This window comes from Gopherus evgoodei, chromosome 15, assembly GCF_007399415.2.
Source record: "Gopherus evgoodei ecotype Sinaloan lineage chromosome 15, rGopEvg1_v1.p, whole genome shotgun sequence".
Lineage (NCBI taxonomy): Eukaryota > Metazoa > Chordata > Testudines > Testudinidae > Gopherus > Gopherus evgoodei.
The window spans coordinates 10,923,058-10,945,280 of NC_044336.1; the positions used below are offsets into that span (position 1 = coordinate 10,923,058).

General features: G+C 48.6%; 1 protein-coding gene across 5 annotated transcripts; it reads right to left on the reverse strand.

Moving 5' to 3' along the window:
- Positions 1 to 13,371: 13,371 nt before the first annotated feature.
- LOC115635799 (urotensin-2 receptor-like) lies at positions 13,372 to 17,959 on the reverse strand. 5 transcript variants are annotated; one of them, XM_030535006.1, is made up of 4 exons: positions 17,749 to 17,959; positions 16,987 to 17,258; positions 15,619 to 15,702; positions 13,372 to 15,103 (listed from the first exon to the last, which is right to left on the reverse strand). In XM_030535006.1, the coding sequence occupies exon 4, from the start codon at positions 14,930 to 14,932 to the stop codon at positions 13,784 to 13,786; it is 1,149 nt and encodes a 382-aa protein (XP_030390866.1). In that variant the 5' UTR covers positions 14,933 to 15,103; positions 15,619 to 15,702; positions 16,987 to 17,258; positions 17,749 to 17,959; the 3' UTR covers positions 13,372 to 13,783. The 5 variants fall into 5 exon arrangements, with proteins under 5 accessions (XP_030390866.1, XP_030390865.1, XP_030390867.1 ...); XM_030535005.1 differs by having other exon boundaries at positions 17,654 to 17,959; XM_030535007.1 differs by lacking the exon at positions 15,619 to 15,702 and having other exon boundaries at positions 17,654 to 17,959.
- Between the last annotated feature and the right edge of the window lie 4,264 nt (positions 17,960 to 22,223).

Sequence of the window (22,223 nt, forward strand, 5' to 3'; positions counted from 1 at the left end):
TTTCTTTTTAAAGAACTTGGAGCAGCCAAATTAAATTGCAATCAAGCTACTGAATACAAGCCAAACTAACGGTTATTAAATGGGAACATGCTCTTACTACACCCAGTCCGCCAGCACAACAAGGGACATATGTTTAGGGATGTATTTCCAATTCGGCACAGTAGGCACATGTCTACGGGCACTGGCATTCTAGGGCACCTAAAAGTTAAAAAGTTAATACATACAGCTCCCCTGCGGGCGGCTGGGCTTCTGCCCAGTGTGTGGGGCTGGAGCAGGGTGAGTGTCTGAGTCAGCCCACCTGGGGGCACTGTGAACCGTGGAAGGGGAGGGCGGCTGCTGAAGGTGCTGAGAGTGTCTCAGCCCCCTTCCCAATCATGGCCACCCCACTGCCTCTGCCTCATGCTGGGGAAGGAGAGGGAGAAGCATGGCCAAAACCCCATTCACTAGCATGGGCAGAGCTGGAGCGCGGCTGCCGCTCCCGGCTGCAGGAGGGAAGACACTGGGGAATGCTCACAGTGGGGAGAGGTACAGTCCCCCCCATTGTGCCTCACCTGGGGCAGGTGGGCTGCACCCCGGCTCTGACCAGGAATGCCATGCCTGGTGGAGGGTCTCATGCTTTACCAGGGAAGCTGTGTTTATATTTCTTTTCAATTAATTTTTTACGAAAAACATGAAGGTCAGCTGTAGGCAGGGGGTGCACTGAAGATGCTGTGCCTAGGGTTGTGAAAGGGGTAAATCCGGCCCTGGTTATGTTCTTAATGAAGGCATGCTGTTGCAGTGACAATCCAGGAAGTAAGGGCAAGGCCTGGGAGAATTTAACTGCTCAGGTTCCTTTGGGATCATAAATTGCAATACAAGCTCTCAGCAGAGAGAGGGAAGTTCGAGCTGACGGATTTCTGATACTGCAAGGACTGGAAAGGCTGTTGTTTGCTGTAATATCACTCGGCTTGTCATCTTGCTGAGCTCTTTGGACTCTGCTACAAAGGTTCCTCAGTCTGTGTGAGACTTAGGGTCAGACCTCACATATTAATTCAGCAGTTCACAGTGAATGGGTTGTTCTATCACTCCCCAAGATGACTGTTATCGCTGCAAGGGATATTTGTATTCCAATGATCCTTTCTATTGAGCCAGTAGAGAACAGTGGAAATTGGTGCATTTAGTAGAGATATAGGCTCATGTTCTCGTCTGGTGTGAATTTGGTACTGTTGCATTGACTCCAGTGGAAAAGCACTAATCTAGGCCAGCAGAGAATTTGGCCCATAGACCATTTTCTCTCTTTCCTTGGTTTTCTGGGTGAATGTAGTGATTATGAGAGTAAGGGACTCATAGCATTGGTCTGAGTCATGGCATAAGCAGGCACTATGCAAATTTAAACTCACTTGGATCTGCTAATGCCCATTGATCATGTACTGTACTATGCCTTGTATCCTTGTCCTGGGCTCCACAGACAGCTTGGCCAACAGCCCTCAATAATAATGACCTGATTTTCCAGACCTAGGCCCACACATTTCAGCCAACACTAGCTGAATAACCCCCCTGTTATTCCTGTCGTGGGTTACTTCATGCATAGTGCAGGGGAGGGGGAAGTTTCCTGTGAAGGGGGGAGGGAGTAGAGAGGATAGCAGGGGAGCAAGGGGAGCTACTGACAGCGAGCAGGATGGGGGAAGGGAGTCCTGGTAGTTCCTACTGCTGTTCCTACAACAGTTCCTCAGTGACCCTGTAACCTCCCTGGGAGCTGGCTGCCTGTGCTCCGACAACCCTGCCACCCACCAGGTGCCATTGTCCTGTCCTGTCCCGCATTGCCTGTTCCCTTGGTGGCTGGCATGCAAGTTCCTGCTCCTCTCCTGGGCTGTAAAAGCAGCAAAGAATCCTGTGGCACCTTATAGACTAACAGACGTTTTGGAGCATGAGCTTTCGTGGGTGAATACCCACTTCTTCAGATGCATGTGGTGGAAATTTCCAGGGGCAGATATATATATGCTAGCAAGCAAGCTAGAGATAACGAGGTCAGTTCAATCAGGGAGGATGAGGCCCTGTTCTAGCAGTTGAGGTGTGAAAACCAAGAGAGGAGAAACTGGTTCTGTAGTTGGCAAGCCATTCACAGTCTTTGTTCAATCCTGAGCTGATGGTGTCAAATTTGCAGATGAACTGAAGCTCAGCAGTTTCTCTTTGAAGTCTGGTCCTGAAGTTTTTTTGCTGCAGGATGGCCACCTTAAGGTCTGCAATAGTGTGGCCAGGGAGGTTGAAGTGCTCTCCTACAGGTTTTTGTATATTGCCATTCCTAATATCTGATTTGTGTCCATTTATCCTTTTCCGTAGAGACTGTCCAGTTTGGCCGATGTACATAGCAGAGGGGCATTGCTGGCATATGATGGCGTATATTACATTGGTGGATGTGCAGGTGAATGAACCGGTGATGGTGTGGCTGATCTGGTTAGGTCCTGTGATGGTGTCGCTGGTGTAGATATGTGGGCAGAGTTGGCATCGAGGTTTGTTGCATGGATTGGTTCCTGAGCTAGAGTTATTATGGTGCGGTGTGCAGTTACTGGTGAGAATATGTTTCAGGTTGGCAGGTTGTCTGTGGGCAAGGACTGGCTTGCCACCCAAGGCCTGTGAAAGTGTGGGATCATTGTCCAGGATGGGTTGTAGATCCTTGATGATGCGTTGGAGGGGTTTTAGCTGGGGGCTGTATGTGATGGTCAGTGGAGTCCTGTTGGTTTCTTTCTTGGGTTTGTCTTGCAGTAGGAGGCTTCTGGGTACACGTCTGGCTCTGTTGATCTGTTTCCTTATTTCCTCGTGCGGGTATTGTAGTTTTGAGAATGCTTGGTGGAGATTTTGTAGGTGTTGGTCTCTGTCTGGGGGGTTAGAGCAGATGCGGTTGTACCTCGGTGCTTGGCTGTAGACAATGGATCGTGTGATGTGTCCGGGATGGAAGCTGGAGGCATGAAGGTAGGCATAGCGGTCGGTAGGTTTTCGATATAGGGTGGTGTTAATGTGACCATCACTTATTTGCACCGTGGTGTCAAGAAAGTGGACCTCCCGTGTAGATTGGTCCAGGCTGAGGTTGATGGTGGGGTGGAAGCTGTTGAAATCGTGGTGGAATTTTTCCAGTCTCCTTCCCATGGGTCCAGATGATGAAGATGTCATCAATGTAGCGTAGGTAGAGAAGGGGCGTGAGTGGACGAGAGCTGAGGAAGCGTTGTTCCAGGTCGGCCATAAAGATATTGGCATATTGTGGGGCCATGCGGGTGCCCATAGCAGTGCCACTGATCTGGAGATATATATTGTCATCAAATTTGAAATAGTTGTGTGTAAGTATAAAGGCACAGAGCTCAGCAGCCAGTTGTGCTGTGGCATCATCAGGGATGGTGTTCCTGACAGCTTGTATTCCATCTGTGTGTGGGATGTTTGTGTAGAGAGCCTCTACATCCATGGTGGCTAGGATGGTGTTTTCTGGGAGGTGACCAATGCATTGTAGTTTCCTCAGGAAATCAGTGGTGTCACGGAGATAGCTGGGAGTGCTGATGGCATAGGGTCTGAGTAGAGAGTCCATATATCCAGACAGTCCTTCAGTGAGAGTGCCAATGCCCGAGATGATGGGGCGTCCAGGATTTCCGGGTTTGTGGATCTTGAGTAGTAGATAGAATAACCCTGGTCGGGGCTCTAGGGGTATGTTGATTTCTTCTGGTGTTAGTGTAGGGAGTGTCCTGAGTAGATGCTGTAGTTTCTTAGTGTATTCCTCAGTGGGATCTGAGGGAAGTGGCCTGTAGAATTTGGTATTGGAGAGTTGTCTGGCGGCCTCCTTTTGGTAGTCAGACCTGTTCATGATGACAACGGCACCTCCTTTATCAGCCTCTTTGATGATAATATCTGGGTGGTTTCTGAGGCTGTGGATGGCGTTGCGTTCTGCACGACTTAGGTTATGAGGCAAGCGATGTTGTTTTTCCACAATTTCTGCCTGTGCACGTCGGTGGAAGCATTCAATGTAGAGGTCCAGACTGTCATTTCGACCCTCAGGAGGAGTCCATGTGGAGTTCTTCTTGTGCTGTTGGTGGGAGGGCACCTGTGTATCAGTGCACTGTTCAGTGTTGTCCTGGAAGTATTCTTTGAGTCGGAGACGGCGAAAGTAGGCTTCCAGATTGCCACAGAACTGTATCATGTTGGTGGGGGTGGCAGGGCAAAAAGAGAGTCCCCGAGATAGGACAGACTTTTCTTCTGGGCTGAGTGTGTAGTTGGATAGATTGACGATATTGCTGGGTGGGTGGGTCTCCTGGGCTGGATATCTCCACTGGGACCTGCAGTGGCTGGAAGATGGGACCAGGTTGGGGCAGGAAGACCTACCTGCTCCCTGGTGGCTGGTCTGATTTTTTGAACCATGGGGGCCTCTCCGTGTCCAGCTCCTCCTTCAGGTCCCACTCTTGTCTCTGTCCCTCACCCCACTGCATGCATGTGGGTGGTGGAATGTAGCCGAGTCCCTCTCTCACCTCTATGAGATATTGTAGGGTGGAAAACATTGGGGGTAATGGAAATATAGATCTGTACCCCAATATTTCCACTGTGGGGGTACTAGCCCCCCAGTTCCATCACCCTTGGCTGAGTTTAACAGTTGTGTCAAATTATCTGGAGGTTTTCCAATATGCAAGAACTAGGATGAGATTCACCAGCCTATTTTTCTCTCTTGACTTCAGTGGCATTTCTTCTCTCACTGTGGTGTAACTCAGAAGTCTCAAACCCACTATCTCCAAAGTCAAATGCTAGTGCTCTACACTGTTGCAGCCCTCATAAAGATGGTTTGCTGACTGAAAATACCAACATATGATATTCCAGTTGTTCCAATTCTAAGAGTGCTTTGCATTGCTACCTTCGGCTGCGTTGTCCTCTGCACTGAATTCTCTCCAAGCCATACTCTGGAAACAGAACTGGGACTCAAGTCCAAGGATATCACAGACTACCAGGGACTCTCAGATCCTCACAGCCATTTTGCATGCAACAATTCCATTTGAAAAATGCTGGTAGTTAATGTTTTAGGCTCTTTCGAGCAGGAAGCTATGAAGTAGGCAGACAAAGTGATCAGCGTGCATCTGGGTGGATGCATCTCTCTGCTTTTTTGGGATAAAAAAACCCCAGAAAAATGGAAGCTGAGTGCACCCTTGCCTACACGAAAACCATTCAGCACAGCCAGCCCTCTGCCCACCTCCTTTTTGTCAATTTCATGCATGGAGTGAAATCACCCTTTGGGAATCGAGACAAGCACCGGTTCTGGCAAAGGAACATGCACATGGCATGAAAGGGATAGATGCTGCCTTCAGCTCCCAAAGAATGGGGATTGGCTCTGCCAATAGGCTGTAGAAGAGGGAGCTGCCTTGAGGTTTCTTTTTGAAGAGTGGGCCCAAGGTTTAAGAGGGGAAATACTAATTTGTAGTTAAATACTGTCCTCTCACCCTTGGGTCTGAAAGCACTTACCCCAGATTCCCAGTCAGGTGCCAACATTAGGCTCACATTTTCAGAAGGGGTCCTTCCATTTTTGGGTGCCCAACTCGAGTCAACTTTAATATTTCACAAGCCTGAAAAATCACGCCTCAGATGTCTCCAGACTGGCATCCAGAATTGGCCCCTGACGCCAATACATTGTCTTACTCTCGGAAGGTTACATAACCGCTTGTTCTCCAACAGTTTTTATTGGCGAACCAGGGTATATGTTTGTTACTGCCAGAATTTCCATGACAAAACCTTGGACTTCTCAGCTTTGTACATAAAATATCAATGGGTGTCTGCACTCATTACTGAGCAAGTCTCTTCCTTTGATATTTACCTATTTGGTTGTTAACTTGGGATTTTGTGATTTTTAGAGACACTTTTATACTATTCATGGCAGCTACTTACTACGCAGCTAACAGACACTAAATCTAATAGCAATCGAAGTTCTGACTGCCATGGCTTTCTCCTTTTTAAAACTAAATTGGGGATGTTGGCAATTTTTTTTGTCCTGGCAAAACCATGACTTTCCAGGACAAACAACCAGCCTTCTGGATGAAAAATGGTTGGAATGACTGAGTTGAGCAGTAAGTCTATTTTGAGACATAAACTTAATCTAATTCAGTGATATGTTGACTAATTATTTCCCAGCTGTTATAGTAATGCTCCTTTTAGTCAGAGATGCTCTTATGGGGTGCTTTGCTGTGGGCAAACCAAAATAAAATCAAACTGTCATTTAAAATAAATGTTTAACATGGCCTACTTGTTTCATTCTCTGTTGTGATGCTGTGAATGACAATTAGCTACAGGCTGTAGAGTTTGCAGTTTAAACCATGCAAAAAAAAGGGAATATATGAATTTTAAATGGATATTTTGTTTTAACACAGCGAAGTGGAACTCCAGTGAGAGAGCACAGGGAGGGATTTCAGTTTAATCTCCACATTAGTACATTCAGCCTGGAGCAAACCTGTCCCTGCATCACAGACAGTGTGTGTGTGCGGGGGGGTTATACAATGGATCTGCTGTGGTTCTACTGTACAGGGTAGGGGGCAGCATTGCAGGATGGGGTCTACACTCACAACTCTGGTGGGCTGCATGGCTTGACTCTCTGGCTGCATCTATCCCACGAGCTGTGGTTGTGATTCCCTACTCGTGTACACTTACCTGCGCTAGGTCTCATGGGAGCTAGCATACTAAAAATAGGAGTGTAGCTGTGGTAGCACGGGCAGCGACAGCACTGTACTAGGTCCCCTGAGTACAAACCCGTTTGAATCCTCTGGATACGTACTCAGGGTGGCTAGCCCGTGCTGCCACTGCCTGTGCTACTACTATTTTTATCATTCCAGCTCATATGAGCACTAGTACGAGTACATGAGCTGGGACTCACTCCCTAGCTGGTAGAGTCAATGTAGCTTTGAACAGAAACTGGAGAGTTCATCGCTATATGGATTGTCTGGTCTTCCCCCTTAAGCTGTAATGGCCCCACTCCTGCTCCATGCACTGGGGAGGGTTCCGTCTGCTTTTGTCCCCATGGAGTTTCCCCAGCACCTGACCAAATTACTTGAGTGGCTGCTGAGGAAGGGGTTTGGATCATACCACATGCACTGATAGAGCCTGATCCATTGGGAATCTTTCCATGTTCTTCAATGAGTTTTGGATCAGGCCCATAGCAGCATTTTCAGGGGACATGCGATCAAGGTGTGTGTGTGTGTGTGTGTGTGTGTGTGTGTGTGTGTGTGTGTGTAAAGACAAATTAGCCATGGCCATGGAATTGGGCAGACCATCCCTTCCCTTTATTAACACCGAGGGGAAATGCCCCGATTTCAGTTGAGAGCGGAGGGAAGAGTTTGCCTAAGTGACATCCTACCCCCTCCTCCTGATCTATGCAAGCTCCCACACCTGTGGTCAAAGGGGTGGGGGATTGAGAGGCTGAGTACAGCTGGGTGAGAAGTGGACAGAGGGGGGAGATGGTCTCTGTATGGAGGCCCAATGCCTTCCAAATCTGTGGGAGAATCCTTGCAGAGATTAATCCAGCCTCTGTTTTAACTGGCAACCATTTTGTAAAACTCGGATGCTATATTTTTGCATAAAACCTCTCAGGGATTGGCACATGCAAGATTGAATTTGGAAGTGCAGAAATAATTGGCATTGTTTGCCATTGGCAGCATCTCCGGTGTCTCATACAACATGAAATAGACAGGTGGCATGAAGCTACACAAATAGGTAGGGCCAGATCTCAGCTGTGGCTGGAGCAGCATTCGGCATATCTTCATAAGGGATGTGTATATGCCAAGGTGGCTTTAAGGCAAAGCTGATCGAATGCAACAGAGGATCTGGCCCCTGTCTTTCCGAAGCACTTCACTTGGAAATACATTGCTTGAGAACTGTGAAGAGATTCACTTCTGACTAATTAATTCCAGGGCTGCATTGATCCCAGAGAGAAATGACCAATCAGATTTTATTTACCAAGGGACACGGGTCTTGATGTTGTTTATCAGCCCTTACCCAGACCAGGAGGAGTTTGGACTGAATGAGGAAAACCAGAGTGAGGGCTTCGCGGTTTGGCCCTGTATTCTGAAGAAGAATAAAAAATGGAGCCCAGCCAGATGTGCACACTAAGGCAGCAAGGCAGCCTCGTGTTTAGGGTTCACAGTCACAGCTGGTGTGTATTTATACACAGCTGCTGGTTTAATGGTGGTGACGAGTCCCAGCCTGACAGTTGTGGAAGTTAAATATTGAACTATGTGTCTGTGGAACAAGGACAGCACATCAGGAGGAGTAAGCTTCTCCAGACGGCTCTCCCAGGGATGGCTCAGTATCCAAGGCCCATTCAGACCTTGGCCACTGCATGGAGACTGCCGCAAAGGGCGAATGAAATACTGCGGGTTGTTTTGTGACATGCACCCCTCCCCACTCAGAAATGGATTGAGATCACAAATTTGTTTAATACAGGCCACCCATCAGCATCCAGATGGTAGTACCACTGGCCCAGCCTGGTACTGAACTAGTGACCTAGAGATGAAAGGCTCTGTAGATCCCTGTTCCTAATCCATCCACTCCATGAACATCTGGCTTTAACAAAGGAAACAAAACTATAAATGTTGATTACTTTTGTCCAAATTCTCTATGAGGAGCAAGAGCCAAGTGTTTTTAGCGATGAGCTTCGGAAGGATTCCCACTCTTTTAATTCCCGTGGGGAGTGAAGTCAGACCCCTGCAAGTTTGGGGTTCCCACTGGGATCTGGTTTGGGTTTCCAGTGTTCCAAATTTCCAGCCTGGAGAGCGAAAGGTAGCTGCAGCAAAACAGTTTTTAGCTCCTTGTAGGAATGGCTGGAGAAATGAATGGCCCCTGAAGTCTGGCATCCTGGCCAGGCGCAGGTGTTGCAGAAGAAAGATGTAAACACCCTCCTGGGCTCCAGTAACCGCCTTAACCATTGCGTACCTTGAAGGGCATACGCTATTATAAAAGATGAAGGGCCAGATGTGCAGTGTTCAAACTTGGGTGCTTAAATCTTGGACTCTAAATCCATATTTGAGGACCGAAATAAAAGGGGCCTGGCTTAGATTCACAGCTGCCGTCAAAGGCCTGTGGAGTCAGGCAGCCAGATTCTCCTTGTGACAGCACTTCAGTGGTGGGTAAAGTGGAGGAGATCTCAGTGGTGTGACTGAGAGGAGAGTTTGGCCCCATGCACTGGTTGTTTATTGACACCAACCTAAATCAATAAAACCTACAGCAGGAGTGCATGGAGGACGTGCTTTTGTCCTTCTGATTCACAGCATACCCACGGCATGCATAGGCATGCATGGTACCCAGCACACACTAGCATACATTATAGCTAGCCCTGGCAGATATAACAGCCAGCGTACATCTCCTCCTGCCAACAAATCACATGGGTGCCAGAGTGTTAGCCTCCAGATTACAGTCGGTGTGCCTAAAGCACTTCATACCATATATACGGGTATATGTCTGATAAATACCACACACCTTTGTGAGTTCTTAGCTCACCTTCACAGCTGGAAAGACTCTATGTGCTGATTTCTGGGGTAGCAGAGGGGCAAGCGAACTGGCTGGTTTCATTCCTGGTTTGTTTGTCACACATTGACATGCCTGATGATTGGTGATGGATGAGTTCTTGTTCTGAGAACTCCTTAGAAGGCGAGCTCCCTGGGGCACGGACTGTCTTTTTGGTCTGTGTACACACAGTGGCTAGCACAGTGGGGTCCTGGTTGGAGCTGAGCAGGAATTTTTTGATAAAAACATTTTTTATTGGAAAAGTAGCTCAGGTCCAAGGTGGAATTTCAGGTCTAAACAAGAGTGAGACCCAGAACAGCCAACAACCCAGTGGCTGGAGCACTCACTTGCCATGGGGGAGGCCAGGGCCGGCTCTAGCCATTTCTCAGCCCCAAGCACGGCGGCACACCGTGGGGGGCGCTCTGCTGCTCGCCGGTTCCGTGGCTCCAGTGGATCTCCCGCAGGCGTTCCTGCGGAGGGTCCGCTGGTCCCGCGGCTTTGGTGGACCTCCTGCAGGTGTGCCTGCGGATGCTCCACCGGAGCAGCGGGATCAGCGGACCCTCCACAGGAACGCCTGTGGGAGGTCCACCGGAGCCACCTGCCGCCCTCCTGGCAACCGGCAGAGCGCCCCCCGCAGCATGCTGCCCCAAGCACGCGCTTGGAGCGTTGTGGCCTGGAGCCAGCCCTGGGGAAGGCCCAGGTTCAAGTCTCTGCTCTGAATCAAGGACTCAAACTGGGTTGTCCCAGGCCACTTGGATCTACCTCCACAGTCTGTTAACCAGCATAGCCACACTCGTGTGTGTGTGTAAAATTTACTGCATGTATAAACCACCAACAAATTACTGCCCCTACTTCCCCGTGCAGGAAGAGGGGTTTGCCTCAGAGGGCTGTTTCTGAGCTCCAGTGTCTCCTGGGAACACTCCCGGCACAGGGCAGTTCTGCACCCATGAAGGCCCTGACCTGGCCTGCAGTTCTAGTCACTGCAATGCCCACCACAGAGCAGAAACCCCCAGCAGAATAGGTGAAAATATAAGACCTAGGGAGGATGAAAGGGCTCCTGGTCTGAGCCAATGGAATGGGGACTCAAATCAAGTAGGATACAGCTGTGCGGACAACTTCTGGGACATCCCCCTGCAGAGTTCCCATTGATTTCTAGTGCATATGTGATCTGTGCATGCAAATATGAGGTCAGAACTGAGCAATTAAGTATTTGAATAGTCATAGATTCCTGCCAGAAGGGCAGGACAGTGATTTTACAGATATCATTAACCAAATAGTTTATGTCTGTCTACAAGAAGGCACCTCCTTCTTTCTACTTGGCAGACAGTAATAAACTACTCGGGTGCTAGGGTTGTCCTTTGCACTTGCAGGCTCTCTGTCTGCTGGCTTTGAGCAAACCCAGGCATCCATTTTACTACATTGAAGTGCAACTGATGCCACAAGCAATTCCTGGGGTTGCAAACATAAATGACCTGCTGTATGGGGCTAGCCGGGCTGGTTTACATTTGTTTTGCAGATATAGTGTAATCTCCCCTTGATACCCTCATGCAGCTGCTATAGATGTGAATGTGTCAAGTAGTAAAACAGACCCCTTGATCGAGTGCCCAGGAAGGTTAAAGGTTCAGATAAAATGCACCATCACTGGGCATTAAAGTGTCTTGGATTTGAAATGTCACCAGGGATCGTTCACTTGTCTGCAGGGGTCTGGTATTCTCTTCACTTTGTGTCTGTGTTGCTTTAACTGTGACCCTCCCGCTGAGACCCCAGCCTGGTTAGGAATAGAAAACAGCAGGGCTTCTGCCCTTCACATGTCATCCTAGCACAGCGCATCTTGTCCTGTCCCCTGGGAGCACTGTGGGGAAGAATGCAATGAGGCCTCAGTCCGGAATACAGCCAGGAGACACAGCATAAATCAGGAGAACTTAGCACTTCCTGCTCCCCGCAGATTGCCCGTCAAAGCCACAGCTGGCTAGCTTCACATTACACAGCAGGGCTTTTGGGTCAGCCAAGTGTTCAGTGGCGCATAGATTTTGTTGCATGTAGAGTTGGCGTGTTGGATATTTTAGGCCTTCGGTATTTTATGAAGGGTGGGATATTTTGGAGCCATTTTGATTTCAGTGGGCCAGATTCTTGGCACAACCCCACTGAGGGCAATGGGGATATGCTGATTTTTCCAGGTGAGGATCTGACCCTGTGTCTTTTAATACCCACCCTCCAGCATCCCCCTTTGCACTGCAGAGGCCGATAGGCCCAGTTTTCCAAAAGAGGCCTCTAATTTTCAGCGTCCAATGTTAGACACTTTGGGCTAGGTTTTCAGAAGAGTTCAGTGGCCAGCTGCTCCTACTGAGGCATCTGGATGAGAGGCTGGGTCCTCAAGTGTGCTCAGGACCTGGCAGCTCTCATTTAGAACAATGAAAGCTGCTGGGAGCTGAGACCTTTGGAAACCCTGGTTTTTAAATGGGAGCTGCACTCTCTTGAAAATCTGGGCCCTGGAGCCTGACTGACAGAGGTGCTGAGTGGCTGAGCCTCCTTTTGCCTTCAAGAGGTGCGCCTGAAAACGCGGGGATCTCCAAACTCAAGGCCATGTTTTAAAACTTGATCCTTCATAAAGACACAAGTAAAATAAGCGAGCACTGTGTAGATGTCAGGATACAGTGCTCCCCTTGAGCAAGCCACTGCACAGCCCTGTGCCTCAATTTCCCCATATGTAAAATAGGGATAATGATACTGGCTTCTTTTGTCTAGTTCCTTGAGAGCTACAGATTAAAGGGGCTATGTAAGATCCAGGGATTATTATTATGTCCTTTCACTATCTGACATCAGGAAAGAGTGAGTTATGAAGAGCACTAATTGCTGTGCCTTGAAGAGCCTCTGCATCTGTAAGTACAGTGTGGCCTAGTGGCTAGAGCAGGGGACTGGGACTAAGAACATGTGGGTCTATTCCTGTTTCAGCAGCTGACTTGTTGTGTGACAGCGAGTCAATGAAACGCTGTGCCTCGGCTTCCTTGTGCATAACACGGAGACGATAATGTTTCCCTCCTTGGTAACGTGCTTTGAAACCTCAGCGGGGGGTGGGGAGGCTGTTAGATCCATGCAGAGAATTCTTTTTAAAAATGCACAGGAAGTGTTATAGATCCAGCTTCTCTTCTCTCCAATCACAGTGTGAAATGCTCTGTTTGGGAACAGAAGGTTACCAGCTACAATGGATACGTGAGTGCAGTTCTTACCAGCGGAATGTTCCTCACCCACAGCAGCTCCGTGTTTGGCCCCATGCCTTAATTTGCTTCTAATTCTGTCCTTCGGCTGCAATTCCTTTGGCATGGCATAGCGTTATCATCGCAGGGAATGGGAGCTAGGGGTCAGAGCGATAGGAGGACTCCTGCGCTTGTTCTGTGAGCATCTAAGGGGGGTTGGTCTTAGGCTCAAAATATCACCCTTCAAGACGAGTGCTTGGTTTGAGGGGTGCCATCTGTGCTGTTGCTAAAGGGGTCAGCTGCCGTCGATTCTCACTTGTGTATGGGGGAGGAGAATTACTGGGGGAGGGGAAGGAAAGGTCGCCCGGGGGGTGAGTGAAAAGTTCTCCATCCCACCTTGGACGTTTGAGTATTCTGACTCAGTATACAGGAGGAAGCTGAAGAGTCTCATTTGTGTTTCCCTTACTAAGGCCAGGGGTAAGACCCATGCATGAGACCTGATTCTCTTCCCATATACACCAGTAGGTTGCTACTACCAGTAAACATTACAGTAACTAGAATGAAGGAGACTCAGGCACAGTGGATTTTTACCAGTTAGTCCAGAACTAGCCATGCTTCTCTCAAACCCTCCAGTACCTCCCTACAAAATTCAGACTGGATTAACACACGTCAGAAACACAAGCTGCTTTTTCTTTAATTGTACTATTTTCATCTTATACAACCAGCCATGTCTAGTCTAGCATTATTGTTTAAAAAAAACATAAAACCATCTAAACTAATATTTCAATAACTTAATTTTAAAATGTTGTGCGACAGCTGTAATCATAAAAAAAGTGTCAATGTTACAGGTTCTCATTACAGATGGGAGAGAAATACATCAATACACCATAAAAAAAAAAGAGAATGAAAAAACCAAAAGGCTTCAGGTGAGAAACAAAATCGACGGCATTGGAAATAAATGAGTGCAGATTGCTATGGCACAATCTCTGGACTCAGCGTTAACGCATTATGAATCTGCTAAGACTTTGCCTTTACAATGTTGCACTTTCAAGCAACACAATACTGAAGTCAATATTGATTTTTCTTTTCTTGGAGATGTACCTTCAGGCACTGTTGTTTCCCACAGGAACATGAGTGAGCACGTAAGTCTCTGTGCAATGCTGACTGCTTGTGGAAAGAGATCTCCCAGAAATCCTCTGAAATCGATTCCTCCTCTGGAAGTAGCCACTGCTGCTATTGAAAGAGCGTTGTCTGTTCCTCAAGTATTCCTTGTAGTTTTTGGTCAGCAGGGTGTAGAGGAAAGGGTTGATGCAGCTGTTGCTGTAGGTCAGGCAGGTTGTCAGATAGTTAATGTTCCTCATGGCCTTGGGGGACAAAGGGAAGGATTCATAATATTGGAAGAGAAGCTGCCAGATCCAGAAGGGCAAGAAGCAAGCCCAGAAGACCAGCACTATTGTGAAAATTAGATACAGAACTTTTTGATTAGGCAGCCGCTTGGTCTGTTTGAAAGAGGCTGTTTGGGACACCCAGTAGGTCCTGGCTAGTCTAATGTAAAGGTATCCAATGATCACTCCTGGGCCAACAATACTGGTACAGAAGAGGATGGTCAGATAGATTTTGTAGGACAGCTTGCTCCAGGTGGGCAGACAGATGCTTTTGCGGTCTCTTTGCACCAGCTGGATCATGATGAGCATTGGGAGCGTGAGCAGCAGAGACACCGCCCAAATGACGATGGCAATGGCTTTCCGGTAGCTTTTGGACCTCTTCACCGTGTCCAGGGGCTTCAGCACTGCGAAGTAGCGCTCTGTGCTCATGACCGTCAGGGTGAAGATGCTGGCGTGCATGGTGAGGAAATCCAGACTGAACAAGATGCGGCAGCCGACGTCTCCAAAGTACCATTCCTGGATGAAGTATGTCCCAACGATGAAAGGGATGGTGAGCAGGTAGAGCAGGTCTGCCAAGGCAAGGTTAATGATGTAAATGTACATAGAGGCAGAGTATCTCAGGTAATGGCACATCACCACCAGGGTGTAGACATTGCCCGTCACACCGATCACACACATAATGGAGAGGATAGTCCCTATGGTGCAAGTGGCAATCATGTCCTCCATTGAACTGGCAGCTGGAGCATTGTCCCAGGTTTCATTGTAGGAAATGTTGGGGCTGATTCTGAATGGGCTCCCTTCACTTGCCTTCATGGCCATCATGGTGGTTGCTGAAAACCTGCTCTCTAGCTCTTCATTTACAGACATCCTCTTGAACAGCTAACTCAACGGCTCTTCTCATACCTTGGGCATTCCCAGGTCAGTTCTTTTCAGCCAGGGGACTTGAACAGGTACGAGGAGCAGGATCATTTCTTAGCAGGTTTTCATCAGATGGAGAAAGGACTCCCTGACAATGATCTGCACAATGGATCCCAGTTTCTACACAAGGCAAAATGTATCAGAAAAGAAGTGAGTTAGATGTTTGGCAAAACAACAGAGATTATGATGTGGTAGCCACCCCGCTCTGAGGCACATTTTTGCACCGCTTGTGCAGACTGCAGATGTTCTGCAATGGCATTACTGGCATGTGCAAAGATGCACGTAATTTTTTGCAAGATCAGGCTGTGAAGGGCCCTACCCTTCACTATAGTGCCATTTCCCAGGTTGCTAGTCAGAGGGAAGCTTAGGAGGACGTTCAGATCACTAAAGGGTTTTATAACCACTACCACAAGATTGGACAGGCTTCTATTTGATGTTGATGGCTTAACAGCCATCACCACTACGAAACCAGTCTGCTCTGGCAGTTATTAATCTTCTCAATATGAAGGAGTCTAAGACATCGAGAAAAGGGATAACAAGCCTTCAATTAACAATCTGCAACCAAATTTCTCTGTATTTTTTGTGTGTGTGAGATACACATGTAAACAGACTTGAGTTCCACACAGCAGCCTTACACAGAGAAGTCATGCTCTTCACAGAACAACTTTTCTCTGAGGTTCTTATTATAACCGAGATTCCAATTTGCACATGGTGGTGAACTGTAAAAAAACAATCAGAACGTATATGCTACTTGAGTATAAAATCATGCTATAGGAGAATTCACTAAAAGCAAGCTCCACTGTGAGTGTATATACAGTTATTTAGTTTGACACAACTAGAATGAATCTGCATGCTCTGAGTGTGTCTGTAGACACTCTACAGTGCTTGAATTTCCAAACCCTTTGGATGTGGTGCTCTCCATGAAGACCTCCACACACTCTCTGTGTTCGCATTACATATTTTTACTCACTTAAGCCCAGGCTGCCTCTTCCCCTGGAAACCCCCCCCCCCCCCCAGGAGGAGGCTCTGGAGTACCTAATCCATGCCAGGCTGCCCCCAGCTGAGCTTTCCCTCCACATTGTCCTCTCGGGCCTAATCATGAGAGAGGCAGTGGGGCCAACCCCCAACCTGGGCAGATCCTGGAGAGGCCCAGTGCTTCCACAGCATCTTTGGCTCTTGCCCTTCATCCCATTAGCTCCCTGGCAATGGACCCACAGTGCCGGGGCCCTTCCCTGGTTATGGCTGCAGGGAGGGTGGGAACAACCTTACAGCCGCCATGGAGCCTGAGGGTGGAGGATGTGCACCTACATCCCATGGCTTGCCAACTCCTCCACCTGGCCCATCCAGACACCACTGCTCCCCCAGGACATGGCAGTGCCAATGAGGCTTGTGTGGAGGGTTCATATACAGGGCCAGTCTGGTGCCTAGAGACCCCCCCCCCTCCCCTGGCACAGTCCTTGGGGCAGGGGCACAGGAGACTAGACATTCCAATAAACCCAAACACCCCAGCGGCCGGGACTGGATCAGACCCCAGCAGGGCCCGTTCTCCACCCAGCCTGGCCAGGTCTGCTCTGTTCCAGCCAAGCCAGCCCCTCAGCTGCTCCAGAGCCCAGCAGAGCTGCACAGCCCCTGCCAGCTCCCCCTTGGGCACCAGCTGCCCTCTCCTCCCTGCCTTCACCCGGGCATCGCCTCGCCCCGCTGCCTGGCCGCCCGGGAGAGCGAGCCCCACGACAGAGACAGCCGCGGGCCCGCTCCCCAGCTTACCCCGTTAGAGCGCAACGCACGCGGCGCGATGGGCCATCCGCGCCCCGCCAGCCCCAGCGAGCCGCCCCGGTGGCTTTGCTCCGCGGCTGCGCTGGGGGACCCCCTGGGTGCTCCCCGCTCGGTGGAGCGGCTCCGCTTCAGCCCCAGGCTGGAGTTCGAGCTGAAGACGGAGTCGCCCTGCCTTCACTGCGCTTGGAACCCGAGTTAGGAGCGCACCTGCCCGGGCCGCCAAGCCCTACCCGGAGCGATGGGACGGGGCGGGGGGTCTGTTCCAAGGGTCCCCGCAGCTCCGCCAATTTTCGCGCGGGGCGCTCGAAGAGGAGCGCAGCGCTTGGATCAAAGGGCAGGTTTGCGGAGAGAGCCCGGCACCTTCCGCTCTCTGCTCTGCTCCGCTCCCCCTGCTCCAAGCGCCGTGTTCGCTCAGCTCCGGACACCGTTAAGGCTTCACTTGATCACCCAGAGCCCACGGGCTGCGCGGCTTCCCAACCTCGGAGCCACAAAATTCAGCAACCTGGGGAAATCGTGGCCGTTTTAAAGCAGGTAATAGTAGTAGCTGGCATCACTACTCCCCCATGCACCTCCCTCCCCCCCCACAGGCACCTTCATTCACCCTCCCATACACCCGCACCCACCCACCAACCCCACACTCATAGACCCCTATACACCTCCCCCCACACACTCAGTCATACACCCCCCATACGCCCCTATAAACACCCCCATTCGCCCCCATACTCACACACACACTCATGCCTCTATACACCCATCCCCATTCACCCCACATACACACAGACACACACCCCTGTACACCTCCCATACTCATACACTCCCTACACTCCCCATACACATACACACCCGTACACTCCCCATTTGGCCCCAAACACCCTCCTATACACCCATTATACACACACTCTCCTTCCCTCCAAGCAGCAGTTCAGAGCATCTCTCAGGAGTCACAGGTTTCCCAGCTGGTCCAGCCTGTTCCCTCAGCACCAGTTCAGTACCTGGCACGTTCCATTTAGCTACAAGAGAAAGGAAGCTTCATGCTCAATCCAACTGCTGAAGTTTCCTAGGGAAAAATAAAATGGTGGGTTTTGTTTTTTTGTTTTTTTTCTTTTAAAAAGGGGGTCTTGGAGCCAGAACTTTCCAAAAGCGAGGACAAGCCCGGGCAGACGGCGACAGACCTCCGTGCATCTGCAAAGGCGGTGCTCAGAAGCTTCGCCACGTGTGTTTGAAATCTGTGCCCCCTTTGCCTGCTATTTATGTTGCTCCATGACGTTAGGATCGGGTAGCTCTGACTGCAGCTAGCTGAGATCCTGTTTAAAGGAGCAGCATTTTGGTAGTTGGGGCTTGTTTGGCTGCCTCCCCATCTGACTGGCCACCACCCAGCTGTGACTGCAACATGGTGCTGTTTGACTTAACCCCCAGCACTGGTTATATTCCAAACCTCTAAACCCCTCTTTAGCCTGCCCAAACTGACACAATTCTCCAAGCATCGGCTGAGAAAGGGTTAAATTCCTGTGGGGAGGTTTGCCTGGCCCAGGAAACCGCGTGCTCCTCGATGCTGATATCAGCTGCAAAGAGGAATCTGAATTTATTTCCACTGGAGAATTTATTGCCAGACGATCCTGCGTCGGTTGGGGTATCACGCACAACACCTTCTTTTTTAGCCCCACAGTAGCAAACAGTTGTCCAAGCAGTGTAGGGTTAAGCTGATTCCCTTTCATCAGTGTTACAGAAGGGAAATAAGGATGGAGGGCAGCTGGAAAACACCATTCTGAAAGGGGCTGGGATTGAGAAATCATAAGACTAAGGGGTCAGCAGGAATTTTTTTAGCAGCTGAATATTAGAGTTCAGGCCCAAGATTTGCAAACCACCCTTCCATCTCATTTACCCTGGCATTACACCTAGGGACTCCACTGACTTCAGTGAAGTTGTTCCTGATTTACACCAGCATGAGTCAGAGGAGACTTGGGGCCTTTGGCTTCGATGGCATCACTCCTGATTTATATCATTGCCCGGGGAGACGCCAATTGGGCCTGTCGTTTACTTTGTTGGGTTGTATTCCAATAGCAGCAGCAGGTGGATCAGTGGCTCTCAACTGTTCCAGATGACTGCACCTCTTTCAGGAGTCTGATTTGTCATGTGCACCCCAAGTTTCAGCTCACTTAAAAATGACTTGCTTACAAAATCAGACATAAACATACAAATGGGTCCGAGCACACTACTACTGACAAATTGCTCACTTTCTCTTTTTTAACCATATAATTATAAAATGCATCAATTGCAATATAAAGATTGTACAGTACTTACATTTCGGTGTATAGTATTTAGAGCAGTATAAACAAGTCATTGCCTGTATGGAATTTTAGTTAGTACTGACTTTGCTAGTGCTTTTTATGTAGCCTGTTGTAAAACTAGGCAAATATCTAGAAGAGTTGATGGACCCCCTGGAAGACCTCTGCGTACGCAGACCTCTGGTTGAGAACCTCTGAGGCACAGATCACTCTGCTGTCTTTTATCTGAGCTGCCAGCACATGGCAGTGATGTGCTCCACCCAGTCCATTCCAGGTTTCCATGTCTTGTGCGTTTATGCTCCCTCTTATCTCTCCATTACTAGCCAAGAGTCAGTAGCCTGATTGAATTCCCTCTTTGGAATTGTTTCTTCTTCATTCTCCATTTTTAATATTCCTGCCCGCTGGGAGCTCTCAAATGTCTGGAGTTGCTAAGGTGTCTTCACTGCAGCGCTAACTTGTGCTGTCTCCAGCTGAGTTAATTTCTCTCCAGTTAGCCTCGCTCCAGGGAGAATGGCCATGCCGTGCAATAACACTCCCACTGCACAGAGCTGTCCTGTTGGCAGCTGATGAGCTGTGCTAACTTGAGCCTTTTACCCTCTGTGGGCCAGCCAGCTCCAGTTGAAAGGGGAGTCAGGTGCCCAGCCTACCTGTGACAGGTTCAGCTGAAGGGTGAGGCCCACCCTAGCTCCACATGGGGTGGTTAACTGCCTAGATAGCTGGAAGGCAATTCATTAAGTAAGGAGAACTTGGGCCTAACAAAAGACTTGGAAGAGGTCAGTTGAAGAAAGCCCCTGAGGAGAAAAGAAGCTCCCAAGGAGGGGATCTCCTAGGGAGTCTGACTTAGGCGAAAGCTGTCCAGGCAGGAATGCCTGGGAGAGACCCATAGCAAGCAAAGAAAGGACTGCAGAGCTCTCCACCCAGCAGAGAAGTATGAGGCTTTGCAGTGAAAGGAGCTGCTGCTGGCACCCAGAGACTTGTTTTGAGACTAAGAAGTTTTAGCTGGGCTTGAAGATAAGAGCCTTTAAACCAGTGTATAAGTGCCCCTTTCAGACGGCTTTAGTAAAGGGAGAAACTCTGCTGTGTTTCTCCTTGACCTGGCTGCTCAAGAGACTTTGTTGTTTCTTCATTGAAGGGGAAACTGAGGCAGGCCACAGCAGAGCCCAAGAGGCGACAACGCTCCTTCTACACCACTACACTCATCTTAGAGGTTATATGTATGTAGATAGGACTCAAGTTAGGGGCAAGGCAATACCGGAGTGATAATTCAAGTTAACTCTGCAGCAAAGTCACGTTCAAAGTCAACATTACTATGAGAGATGGGCCCAGCATCAACCCCCACTCCCCCCCCCCCCCCCGTCCAAACACCCTGAAGTTTAGGGCTCATTGATCTGGATCTGATTTTTGCATCTAGGTCCCATCTCTTATTAATATCATAAGCAGCTGATTTTCTTTACCAAACTGCCCCTCTCCTTCCACTGGCGAAAGAACAGACAGTCAATCTCAAAACCATCGCTGTTTTCCCCCAACACGCCCATCCTCCAGTTAAGTCTGCTGCTGTTCTGGGTCTGGTTTGTTGTTCTCAACTGCAGTTCAGCTGTTGTGACTAATGCTGAGCATTTTGGCAGACTGAAAATATATCCTATTCTTCCCTTCCTTCTTGTTAATGTCCTTTCCTCAGTTGTCAACTGCACTGTTATTTCCTGCTGATCACTAGCAAAAGCTGCTTTAAAAGAATTATAGCTGGAAAGATTTTGCCAGCATCCTGCGGGTTATTATTTGGTAGGAAGAATTTTCTGCCAATCCATGCGTTTGGCCTCATTCTCTTCTTGTAAGTGTCAATGTGTAACCCCAGTAATTCAATGAAACAGGAGTTTATACCAATGTAATGTGTGAGTGAGAAGAGAACCAGTCCCTTTCACACTAATGCAATGGTTAAAAATTTGCCTTCCGTGAAAAGGTTATTAATAAATAAACTTAATGCTAAAAACATCTTTTGAAATGTAAATAGAAACTGGATGGCTGGGCTGCGCTGGTTGAATCCTTCATTGCTAGATTGGTGGTTCTAATTTAGCCTATCTCAAAGTTATCGTCTGTTGGTGGCTTGTGTGAAATGAACATGATGATCTCAGTGTAGTTTCCAACAGAGAGGTGCCTCTAACCCAGAAATGAGTGGGCTTTCTCAGGAGAGAGCTCAAGGTTCAGATGGGAATGTGTTGCTTGAACTATTGCCTCACGCCCAGAGGTTCCATTGGCTGTGCACAGCTACCCGCACTGATCCTGCTCTGTATAAACAGAAGGCTGCTATCGTAGCAGCACTAAAATGGCACAGATTATTTTTTTTAGAATGGTGTGGGCCATTCTCCAAATGGAAACACTTTGACTTGCAAAACCTGAGCCCTTTCCCTGTGGAACCCTTGTGATCGTAAACAAAAGGGCCGTCTCCACTGAGACATTGCTCTGGGCAGTGGGCGTTTGGCAGAATCCTTTGTAATCCTGCGCTTTCCATAGTTATGAAAGCGGTTGATGGTTGGCTTTCCACTCATGGCCTGTTACCCTGTGCAGCACGTAAAGCAGCTTTAAAAACACAGAATTACATTTGTAATGTAATTCTGTTCTCCGTGCACATGGGATCACCATTAGAGTTAACCGGGGCCACACATGCTTATCAGACAAAAGTAGCTTGTGGCAGCCTTGAGGGAGGTTTGGCAAGAGATGTGGCCCAAGTGTCAAGCTCAGGTTTCTATTCCTGGTTTTTATGCTGATTTGCTGTTTGACTTTGGCTAGTTCAGTTAGCCTCCCTTTAATCATCTGTCAAATGGAAACTGGAAGAATCAGGAGTCAATCATATTTCTAAAGTGCTTTGAGATCCTTAGACAGGAGTCCTAAGTTGAGTGGGGCTACCTACTTTTTTTGGTTTGCTTTGCTGTTAGTTTTGAAAAATTCAGGGAGGAGTTTTGGGTCAGCAAAACAAATATCTTTTTTTGAGTTTTTGGGGAATTGAAAAGGTTTGTTAAAAGTCATTTCAGGTCAAACAAGATGTTTTGTTCAGCTCCAGATGTTTCATTTTGACTTGAGGCGTTCTTAACACTTTAAAATAAAAGCAGAAGAAATTTGGAAACAAAATCTTGTTTTGACCACCCCCGAGAAATGAAAAAAATTGTGTGGAAACGTGTGTGACCAAA

Excerpts from the sequence above, each read along its gene's own strand:
- LOC115635799 (XM_030535009.1), bottom strand. The coding sequence starts at position 14,932 with ATGTCTGTAAATGAAGAGCTAGAGAGCAGGTTTTCAGCAACCACCATG.